Source organism: Poecilia mexicana, unplaced genomic scaffold, assembly GCF_051168715.1.
Source record: "Poecilia mexicana isolate PSO_F unplaced genomic scaffold, ASM5116871v1 scaffold_4, whole genome shotgun sequence".
Classification (NCBI taxonomy): domain Eukaryota; kingdom Metazoa; phylum Chordata; class Actinopteri; order Cyprinodontiformes; family Poeciliidae; genus Poecilia; species Poecilia mexicana.
The window spans coordinates 6,341,869-6,354,108 of NW_028263373.1; the positions used below are offsets into that span (position 1 = coordinate 6,341,869).

Below are 12,240 nucleotides of genomic sequence, written 5' to 3' on the forward strand. Positions count from 1 at the left end.
CTTTGTCTTCAGGTCAGACAGGTTTGAGAATGAAAGCTGTTTAGGAATGGAGTGCTTAGTTTAACTGAGGTTCATGACAAACCGCTCACAAAAAAACTAGAGAGCTACAGGTCAGCAGTGAGGGCTGCAGCGTTGCTGTGACACCGTACTGTAGCATGCGAGGGCCAGAAATGTCACAGTGACACTGCCTATTATCTGTGGGAGTGTGTCACTGGGTGTGTGGCTGTTAAAGTGAATTACTGTGGTTCTACCGGGGCAACATCGCCAAAGCCTCTTTCTCTCTCTCCTTCTCTCTCTCTCCTTCTCTCTCTCCTTCTCTCTCTCTCTCTCTCTCTGTCGACCACAAAGGACTTTAACAACGTCCTTGCAATCCAAATAAACAATCTGGGCTCCATAAAAACCACCCAAGCTCCATGCATTTACATAATCACTGTTTAGGAAAAGCTACACTCATAAACATGAGCTGGAGCATGCGCGATGAAACGCCGATACAGATGTTTGGCTCAGGATGCCGCTTCATTGTTTCTACTGGCTGCTGATGTGTATCAGCCATGCACACACGCACACACACACACAGCGACACACAGGAGTGGCTGAGGTCAGCAGAGTTGTCCACACACTGAATCCCCCTGTCAGAGTGAATGCCACGGCAAACGGGAGGCCACCGGCTGAAACGTGCTTACTCAGAAAGATTTTATTCATAGGAATAAATGCCTTTAACACACAGGCATGTGTTGGGACACTCTCGAGGGGGACTCCTACCAGCAGGCACCTGTTCAGGCAGCCTCTGCTGAATGCTGCTTCCAGGCCCCTCTGTCGCTGTTAGTTTCGCATGAGGAGCTGCTTTGCTGTTTCTGGGGGTGGGGGGAAAACCTTCTCTCGTCCGTATTTCCCTGAATGTCTGGGAAGAGGATATTAACGCATTTAAGGAAGCTCAGTTACAGCTCCGGCTGTTTAAAGTGCAGCACGAACGCACAGCTGCTCCAATGAGGCGAAACCCGAGCAGGGCCCAGTGGGCCGAGAGGGGCCAGTGGGCGGGCAGGGCGATCCTCCGGTGTTGCCATAATGCTATTATTACCTCCTCACACAAAGACGGATCTGAACTCTTTGAAATCGGACTCCTTTGATCTAAAACGCACAGAGGGAAAATTTAGAGCTACAGTATGACAGTTGCAGAAATATGCAGAGTGAAAGTGTTCGTAGCGCTGGGCTGTTTTGATTTCAGCACAGTCGTATTGAGATTTCATCTGCTAGATCAATTAAATTAGTGCATAATTGGAAAGTGGAAGGGCAATGATATGTTTTTTGCAAATATTTTTACAACAAAAAAAAAATCATCAAAAAGTGGCATGCGTTTATGCTCACTCTCTTTAGTAACTCCGATACCCCTAAATAAAATTCAGGAGGCGCCTGTGTCTGTGTGTAATTGAATCTCACTGTAGATCCAGCTGCTCTGTGAAGGCCTCACGGGTTTGCAAGAAAACTTCAGTCGATGAAGTGAATTCTGAAGCAAAACGAACGTAGAAGAGAATAAAAGCGTGGATCAGTTTAAAGCAAGGTTAGTTTAAAAACAATATTTCAAGCTCTTAACTTCTCACATAGCACTTTTTGATCTTATTGCATCATAATGGAAGAAAGGCACAACTTCAAAACCCCTGTAGACATTTTCTCAGGAGAAGTGAGTTCTACAAATATATAAAAAATTTTTTTTTAAAGATTTAATGGCTGGTGGTCCTCATTTACTCGTAGAGTGACATACGAGAATAAAGTATTAATTTTACGACTTAATTCTCAAAATATTATGACTTTATTCTTGTTATTGTCCTTATTTTTGTCTTAGTATAGCCACTCCTGTCCAAGTTTAGACCTGCTGTCAAGAAAAACTCTTACTGCAGTGACACATGGTGGTGGCAGCATCATGCAGTGAGGATTTCTTGAACATGGACAGGGTAGGTTTGAGTGGAAAATGGATAATGCTGAATACACGGCAACCTGGAAACCTGATAGCGACTGCAACACACTCCACCACATCCCAGCAAGACAGCAAACCCTAAACATAGAGCCGCGCTGACGACGAAAAAATCTACACAAACCTTTTAAATCCATGTGTCACATTCCTTCCCCTTCACAATTATGTTTAGCTTTGTGTTGTGCAAAATCCCAATAAAAATCCCTTCCGTTTTTTTTTTTTGTTTTTTTTTTGTCTGTGACATAATCGGATGTGGTGAATAGGTCTTTATCTGAAAGAGAATGAGTGTAAAAATCTCCGGCAGTGTGTGAAAGCATCCTAGAGTTCCTGTAAGGTGGCGGCGGTGCTCTTTGGCGCGTTCTCTTCACTGTATGCAAACAGGATAAGGCTCAATGGTTGCAGCTCAGATAAGGTCAGCGCCAATAAAGATGCTGACCTGATTAACGCGAGATAAGCGGCGCTGCTCGACAACGCGGCAGGCCTAAGCTGCCGCCACGCAGAGCGGCCTGGCCTGGAGTTCTCAGTGAGAAGATCCTTATGCTCTCTCATCCTTATCCCATTCACCATCACCACCGCCCCACTCCTCTCCCTCCATTTCATCCTCCATCTGTCTGTAACCGGCCAACTGGTCCTCGTTAATGAAACAAAGAGCACTGGGACACATCAAAAGGGGCATTGTTCTCTGTGAAACAGTGAAATCTCCCTGACCCCCCTCCCCGTCTCCTTTCCACCCACAACCCCGTCCCTTCAATCTCTGGATGAACGCAGTATGACACAAAAAACAACAACAACAGAGGATTGTAATGCTATAAGAGAAAGTGACAGACAGGGGGGGGGTGGGGGGTGTAGCAGCAGGGAGGCCCCCAGAGGAAGAACACAGAGAGAAGCAATGAGGCCTACAGCTTCACGTCATCCGCTGCCTGAAGCTCTGACGGACGATGAACGAAAGATGCAGAGGAGAAGAAGCAAGAAAGCAAACAGAAACCCTGATGGCACTTTTTTTCTTTTTTTTTGCAGTTGCGAATCTCGTGATTGACCTCAACACCCACCCAGAAAAACTGCGTAAAACTCACATTTAGAATACTTTATGGAAACTTCAACGCGAAGTTCAAACACATGCACGGACCAGTGCTGACAGAGGTTTACAGCAGAGTCCTGCCCAGTAATCCAAAACGCTCCAAATAAGCGGTCTGAAGGTGTTTATACAGGAGGGACATAATCACAGACAACCGCGTGGACCGGAGAGTTTACTGCCCCGTCGTCGGAAAAGCGCAAACGACGAGCCATTGTCTTAGTTTTATTGTGCAAACGGATTGTTTGGCAGTTCAAGGAGATGAATGTGTCTGATCCGTGCAAAGAATCGAGGCGCATCAGTCAGCCTGACGCCTCCGGCTCGCCAACAGGAACCCCGAGGAACGCGGGACACACGTGACTCTCATATTCAGACGCGTCGGCCCCCACTGTCCGTTTAATGACAGCTCTTAGCCTCTAAATCTACATCATGAACCCCCAAAATACACACACTCACACCCACACACCTCTAATCACAGCCCTGCGCAGACTCTTCCCCCAGGGGTCTGTCTTTAAAACTCGTGCCCGGACCGGCCACATGTCCCCAGCGACGGGCCGAATATGTTAAAGAAACATTATTTACCCCGTCTGCTCCCCGTCACACCACGCACAAACACACACATACATCCAGGCGCAGTATGCAGACTCTGCATGCCAGTCATTTTTGGGGAGGTAATAGCCACTGTTGCCACAGACATCTGCTGATCTTTATCTTGTTACATAATGTGAGGATTCTCCTCTGCCAGAAGACGCTCGTCACCTTCTTAGCTCGTCCTTACCTCACCTTGGCCTGCAGCCATGGGGCAGACACTAAACATTATCCTTCACGGGTACACACTGCTATATAATCACACGAGGGGGAGTGACTCTTGAACTTTTTCCACACGCAGCCATCTCACCACTAGATCCAATCCGATATCCATGTCTGTACCGATCCCAATGTTGAAAAAAATTCTAGACGGTGACAATATGTCCGGTCTATTCAGCCTATTCTTACTCAAATCATTTATTTTGTTCTAATAAACATTTAAAATCTCTTTGACTTAATTCGACAGAAAGTCAACTCAAACTTTTAAGTAGTTCCAAACTAAATATCTTGGGCTATAATACTGTTTTTACAGTGTCCTCTAAATACACTCTAACTTAAAAGTTACAAATCTTTTCCTTAAATGACCTTTTTACTTTTACTTTACTTGAAATAAGTTCATCACCATATTTGTATCCCATGTCTGACACCGTGACTCAAGCTTACCAGGGACAGCTTCCCTGGTAAATGACAGTGGCTCTGTGGGTAGAGTTGTCATCTTGTGATTGGAAGGTTGTCGGTTCAATTCCAGCTTCCTCCTGCCACATGTCAATGTGCCCCTGGGCAAGGCACTGAACCAATCTATGGGTGAATGACTTTGAGTTGTCAAAATGACTGGAAAAGTGCTCTATAAATTCAGTCCATTTAACTTTTTTTTTTTTTTAAGTAAACTAAATGATTTGAGTAAGACTGACTTAAATCTGTTATCTTAAACATACTTAATAAATTTGTTTAAAAAAAATAACAAATTGAGTTGGATGATTATAATATATTGAATTGGTTAAACTTAATAAATTAAGTTGGATAAACTTAATTGAATTGCTTGTTACCCATAAAAGCAATTAAATTCAATTAAGTTGGTTCAACTATTTTCTTTTTAGAGTGTGAGTGTTATATTTAGAAATCCTAATTGCTCTTTATGAACTATTAAAGTAATTTGTTTTTTTTACATGTTTGACCAAGATAGTCAACATTGTTTGTCAGTTTCTTTATTATTTATTTAGCAATGATTGTTTTACTCCTAACTGCACTGACTGAACAAATTAAAGTTGTGTGATTTTTACATGTTTGGCCCAGCGTGTGAAGCTATTGGTGCATGTAAGTGTGCTGTTCTGGTGCAGAGTTATCAAATAAATATATAATTCAGTACAATGATGTCTGTGTTTAAATAAAAGAAACATTTCAGCACTTTTCCTGTAGCAGGTTGACCAGTGCCAAACCTTAGATATCGGTATTGGTATCAGAAGTGGAAAAAGTGAATCGGTGCATCCCTACTTATTACCCTAAATTTTAATAAACTTTGTTGGGATTTCATGTATAAAGCCAGTAGAGGAAAATAAATCTTTTGTTTTCAAATGGTTTTCTAAATACAAATCGGAAAAATATGGAGTGCACTTGTATTTGATCCCATTTATTTTGATTCAACAAATTTAAAACCAGTGCAATTCATTAGTGGATAAATTCAGCTGTTCTGTGAAGGCCTCAGGGATTTTTTTTGTTTGTTTGGAACGAACTGCATGAAGATCAAGGAACAAACAAATCAGAGGGATGGTTTCAGAGAAGTTTAAAACCGCGACGTGAAGAATTTCTGAAGCTTAAAAATGCCACACAGCTCTTGAATGCACCATTCTCAAATGCACAGAAATTGGTACTAAGATTAGCAACAGACCACAGGAGACAAGATAAATGTTGAAAAAGGCGCTCTGAGCTAAGACAAGTTTAACCTTCAGGCCTAAAATGGGACAAAATAGGACAACAATGAACTGAGAACTTTCCAGAGTTTGATTTGTAAGCATTAAATGCATAAGGTTTCTCTGTGTTTGTCAATCACACAAAATCACAATAAAATACTGTTTTATGAAGTTTTTGGTTTTAATCAGAAGAGTTGGTGTACCACAAACCGTTTATCTTATGAAAATCAGTCTTTTGTGTTACCTCTGAGCTTGGCAGACAGCGACACAGAAGACATGAGAGAGTTCGGTGGCCTCTCCGTAGTATGAATAAATAAGTAGCTTTTTGTCAAAAATGATCGGTTCTGATGACTCCTGTACCTTTTCTGGACTAAAAACGGTCTCTGTGAATTGACTATCTAAGCAAGAAAACTTCTTTTTGGTCCCTGCACACTCATGCAGCTGTAAACATATTTGCCCTTAGATTAAGGTCAGCAGTTTTGGATAGGAGCCTATATTTGGGTTTGTGTGCACGGACCTCCCACTTTCTGTTTGATTACAGTTTGCTCTTGTAGACACTTGGCAAACAGTACTTATCTCCTGCTCTCTGAAAGCTGGGTTTCTAGGAAGCGCCACACAATCCTCTAATTCAAATGTGACTTATTTTCTAGAGCTTGTGAAATGAAAATGGAAAGCATAAACATGTATTTACCTAAATTGTTCTTCTGCCTGTCCCCCCCCCCCCAACCCCCTTTCTCATTTATGACTCAAGGCTTTCGCTTGGCAATTAAGATGAGGAAGGAGTGACAGAGGGAGGGGAGCTGAGGCTGGAAAGAGATTGTGAGAGGAGAAAAAGAAAAAAAAGACGGGATCTGATTTCACAGCCACACCTTCCTCCGATCTACACTACCTTTCCGTTTCCCACCCTTTCCTGAGCTCCAAGACACACACACACACATACACACACACACACACACACACACACCCCCACACACGCACACACACACACACACACATCCTGTGTCCCCTGGTTCACTCACTCCCCCAGATATCTCAGCAAAAGTCTCTGGGCAAAAGAGGAATTTAAGAAATTCTGGAAAACATTTGCTCTGACTTAAAGCATCCAAGGCCTGCATGGGAGGGGAGGGGGTTTTACAGGTTAAATCTCCAGCTTTAATGACGGGATTCGGTGACTAACTGCTGTAAAAGGTGGAGATTTAGGGTTAGTGCCTCAGGGCCCAGTGTTGAAGTGGATTCCCCCCTTAATGCTTTATAGATCACAGAACTTTGGATAATGGATTCGAAATGCTTGTGGCATTTTTAAGACACAGAAAGAGCCTCAAATGCGTGCCGCAAGACCGAGCGGCAATCCAAAATGGTCGGAGACGACCTGGAACGCAGAACCACGTCTGCACACATGCAAACGCGCAGCCACACAATACTTGTACTTTCCTTTGCATTGTGTAAAACTTAATCAGAGTTTAAGTGCAGCCTACACTTAGAGAGCACGGCTTCCTGAGAGCTCGGGTGGCCGCGCGCTTTCGCCGAGCGTTTTCACAATAAACATGTTGCGAAACTGCCCGCCGCCGGAGGCTCCAGCGGACAGCGCGTCGCCAAAACGCCAGAGAGCAAAACTCGGCAGTCTGCGTATTTATAGCGCGAGCGCGTGGTGATCGCTCTGTAAGGGGCTGGAAGCGGAGCCAGGGTGAAATCAGCACGTACAGCTCAGGCTCAGCTGCTGGGGATCATAAGCGGTGACTCTGGTTTTCAGTAGCTGGGTGTTGAGGAGAATTTGGCTTCGTGTTTTCCCGTTGCATACGTAATCTCAGCCTCAATTACAGTGCTGGGACGAAGTATTGTCTCCCTAACAGATTTTCTCTGTTTTTCTTTTGTCGTTGTTGTTGTTGTCAAACTTACATGTTTAATATCCATCCATATATCCATTGTTGATAAAAAAAAAGCAACAAAACTACCAATTGCGCCATTATGAATCCACTCTTTTTTGTAATAAGACGAAGATAAGCTGAGTAAATATAAAATGCAATTTTCAAATTATTTATCAAGGGAAAAAGCCACCTAAACCAGTAAATCCCCACTGTACTGGATAGATGGTTGTGTCGTCATGCATTTATTATAAAAGGCAAAGAGTTTTTCTACACAACTGTGAGAAAAGTTTCACCGAATTGTTTTAATTCAGCCACACTGGGAGGTTTTCCCTCAACACCTCCCATCTGTTTAAGGTCAGTCCATGTTAATTCGATCAAGTTCAAGATTTTGGCTTTGACTTGGTCAGTCCACGATTTTGGCTGAGATTGCTTTAGTTACACCCATTTGTCTAGGGTAGACCCAGACCATCACACCACCACCACCACCACCACCACCACCACCACTACGTTATATTGTCAATATAATGTTCTTTTTCTGAAAACGCCATGCCGGTTTATGATAAGATGCAACGAAATCCAAAACTTTAAAAAGTTTCAGTGACCTCCGGGATCAGTCGCTTGAGGTGTGTCGGAGCAGTTTTGGTACGACGGTCACTTCAGGGATGGTTCCTCACCGGTCGATGTTTTCCACGTTTGTGGATAAGGACTCTCGCTGTGGTTCTCTGGAGCCCAAAAGCCCTTAAAAGTGACCCTGAAACCTTCTCCTAGTCTAGTAAATGTCAGTGGATTTGCTTCCCATCTGTCGTACATGTTTTTTAGATTGGGGCGCCTTGGCCTCCTTAATGTTGTCAGGCAGGTTCTGTTTAAATGACTACTTTATGCAGGCCTGGCAGTGATTAAGTCTGGGATGTGGCAACCAAAGCTGAACTCAGCTGAAAAAAAAAAAAAAAAGTTAATTACCACTAATTAACAATTTAACAAGGGCAGCAAACCAGTTTGATGTGGATAGGCTTTGCCCATTAGAATTGAAAGTCATTATTGCATGTACTCAAGTTATCTTAGTTTGATATTAAAAGTCGTTTGATGGTCTGAATTTTCTTTATTCACAGCACCATAAGTGAAGTCGTCTTGATCAATATTTCCCTTGGGTATTACAGACGACCAGACTTGTTATGTATGCGAAACAGACTCATTAGCGGAGCCTGAGGTTATGTGACGGTCGGGTTGGCTGAAAGATGACACTACCCACACTTAGCATGTGTGGACCGCAGCTGGTTTGGTGTTGACTAATTAAAGCTAATGGTACATTAATGCACACGAGAAGAATGCAACCTTTTTCTGATATGCAGCGGACAAAAGCTGCTCAACAACACCAGGCCTGCATCTGAGCCCCCTGCACACCCGCATTCCTCACTCCTCATTCAGAGCGCCTGATAACCCCCACCCTCCCTTCTGTTCTCTTTTGCCCCCTCCCCTCCGGCCCCTACACCCACCCACCTACCCCCTAAACCGCTAAAGTGGGCCAACCAATAATCACCCGAGAGCCAGACTTGTGTTTAGCATGACAAAGGCGAATTTGTGCGCCCATTTGCAATTGTGTGTTTACATGAGCGTGTGTTTACAGGCGTACAGTTGTGTGCGTGCGTGGATGTGCGTGTGTGTTTGACTTTAGACGAACCAGTAAAGGAAGTTGGTTTTGTGCAGGAAATTCGCTCCACATGCGCTCGAAGCTCTTCCACATTTATACGAGCGCAGATGAAACGCCGTATCTCTGTCTGAGGGTTCTTTAACAGGCAAGCCGATGTAAATGGAAAACTCTGCATCTGTTTGGCAGATCCGCTGTCACTCTGGAGTGTTTTAGAGGGGAACATGGAGTTAATGTGCACCATTTGTAGCAGCCCGGGCAGTAAAAAAATAAAACAAAAATTTGCTTCTGTGCAGCAAAGTCAAATTCTCTGATCTGGTGGCGCTGTCGCCTGCTTCCTCTGAAACCCACTCAGTCATACGGCAGGTCAGAGAGGCATTCCTCGGCCCCAGCACCTGCTCAAGAAATTATTCCCCTGGACAGAGAGGGAGAAGGAAAGTGATTCGCAGGGGGGGCAGCTGGGCAGAGATTCGCAAGGTTTCTGGGAGAGAATGTGGAGAAGTTAAGCTCAACTCCTATAATCCCCTCCAAAAGAAAAAAGAAAAAGGGGAGAAAAGAAATGAGGGGGAGACGAAGGGGACTGAAGACTAAAAGGACCGGGCAACAGTGACAGCAGCCAAAGACAAAGCAGCTATCAAAGAAACACACACACACACCAAGCGAGTCCAGAATCTGGATGGGACACCCACTGAATACCAAGTTGGGACTGACTGCACAAACTGGACTTCACAAACAAGCTCACACCACCGGCCTCGCCTCTCGTTCTGGGACAGTTTGTCAGCTGTAAATCGATACCGATGGTGGTCAGGCTTTTTCCATCGACATCCCTCATCTCTGAGTTAGGACGTCCCTAGCCTGGGGGGGCACCTCTGTGGGTTAAAGTTCACACGAACAGGGTAACTGGGGCAAGCCGTGGAAGATGGACTGGGAGGGGTGGAAACAGGGGCAGGGGGGGTGGACTGGCTATTTTTGAGGGCAGTAAATGAGGGCAAGTGAGAAGAGACTGCAAAACATTTGTATTAGAGTTTCACCAATCCGGCTTTTCTTGACCGGTACTGATTCCTGTTTGTTTTTTTTGTTTTTTTTTTTTGCTTTACTGGATTTGACCGAATGTTTTTAAGTCTAAGGGCTGCGACACCTAACAGAGAAACAAATGGGCCGAGTTTCAAAGTGATCAAATGACAAGTGAATAACAAGATTATCCTCAATTTTGCATCAAAGCAGGTCATCTTCACTGAACTCAAAACCAAGTTTTCTTAGTTTAGAAGCAGATTTGACCAATAGGAACCGATCAGGGGGCAAATGGCTGGTGCATCTCTGATCTTTGCCCCCCGCCCCCGGGGCATGCTGGCAGGCACCTGATGGAGTCACAGAGTACAGCCCGAATGCTTTGAAATGATCACTATATTAGGCGATGACAGGGCATTTCATCTGCAGCTGTCTCCGCTGAGAAAGCCCCCCAAAAAACTCTCCACCTGCCAGTAACACAAAGTGACAGTTTTTTTGTTTTTCCCCCCCCCCTTTCAGACTGGATGAGCTCAATGTTTTCTAATTGCGGTGTCAGTGGACTGTTTAGAGATTGGCTTCCCTCGCTTGCCATGCCATGTTGGAGCTGGATGATAAGGGGATGCTGACGATTAATAACTTGTCTATCGCTTGCAGATGGCTGGCAAAAAAACAAAAAAACAAAAACAACAACTTTGGAAACGATAACGCCTTCAGAAAGCGCGGGGTTTGTGCTTTGCTTGTCCACTTTTGGAGGTGCTTCATCTTATTTTGCATGAGAGCCGCTGTCAATGCAAACTCTTAACAGAGATAGGGAAAGTTCATGTAAACTTACCAAGCAGGAGGCAGAAGATGTCGAGCGCTATGAGCAGCTTCTTCTTGCTGTTGTCCACGCCGTTGTTGTTGTTTAACGTAGAGCTTCCGCCGTTCCTTGTCTCTTGGGCCATCGCTTTCTCATACACGTACTGTTGCATTGAAGAACTCGCAGTTTTCGGCTCGGAATCCCGCAGCGCGCTGCAGGTCTTGGAGGAGGAAGAGGAGGAGGAGGAGGGAAAAAAGTGTCAGGATCTGGAAGAGTCCTTTTAAATTCTAAACTTTCCCACTCGGAGATACCGCGGAGTATCTCGTGAATGACGGCTTGTCGTGGATTATAGAAGTAAGAGAATAAGAAAAAAACAAACAAAAAAACGTAAAAGACGAAAATGGGGGTGGAAGTAGGTGAGCGTAAATAAAAGTTGAACGGATCCGCGCAAGAAAACGTTGCCTGCGGCCGAAATGAATGGAAAGCCCGCTCCCCGTCTATCGGTCTCAGCTCAAACTCTTGGAGTGAGAGAAAATTGCGCTGCCCATCGAAAGCCGCTCTGGTTATATCAATCCTTCCTCTCCTCCTCCTCCTCCTCCTCCTCCTCCTGCTCTCTTCAAGTTCCCCCGGCAGCTTCAAGGCTCGGCCCTCCTCCTCTTCCCTCCACTAGCGGTGGGCCGTCATCCCCTGCATGGATATCTTTCTGACTAAGCTCTGATCGGACAGGGGAAGCAGCGGCCCCCGTGGCCCCTGTCCAGGCGCACCGCGCTCAGGATCTGCCCGGCCCAGAGTGTGGATAAATAGCGACTCTACAGGTGATGGAGTTGCTAAAAAAATAAAAATAAAATAAAATAAGTTATTTCTATAAGCTTCATCTTTCACATTACATAAGAAAATGCGACATAAGTAAATGCGGATTTAAGTTGAAATAGCACATATATACAAGATACGGGCTATGCATCTATGTAATACATCTATATAAGACTAATAGATGTTATATATATAACCTTCCTGTCCCAATCCTGGTTTAAGCTCCTCCAGCAGCTTAAACTGGAGGAGATTGATACATTGATCAATGTATCAAGGTTAATACATTGATCAAACACTGACATCTAGTGGTAAAATTTAAATAGTTCACATTCACTGGTGACATTTTTTTGCAGTTATTTAAAAAAAAAATAGAATCAGTTTTACTGGCCAACTTTGTGAACCCAAATAATAAATATGATCACTGTACGACGTTGCATTCAGTGTACAACCATTTAATTATATACATTTTGTAATAAATATGTAAATGTGAATGCACAGTACGGTTAGCTTATAAAATGTCACCTCCAATTTATGAAACCCCACACTTAATAGGCAAAACAACAGACGCCTCAATACA

General features: G+C 44.1%; 1 protein-coding gene across 2 annotated transcripts in view; it reads right to left on the reverse strand.

Moving 5' to 3' along the window:
- Positions 1-11,824, reverse strand: part of plpp3 (phospholipid phosphatase 3) — a 39,196-nt gene extending 27,372 nt beyond the window's left edge. Inside the window, exon 1 of one of the 2 annotated variants that reach the window (XM_015000894.2) lies at positions 10,887-11,824. In XM_015000894.2, coding sequence (XP_014856380.1) covers positions 10,887-11,025 — 139 coding nt within the window. In that variant the 5' untranslated portion in view covers positions 11,026-11,824. The remainder of the gene's footprint in view (positions 1-10,886) is intronic. The other variant, XM_015000895.2, reaches the window with a different exon arrangement.
- Positions 11,825-12,240: the final 416 nt, after the last annotated feature.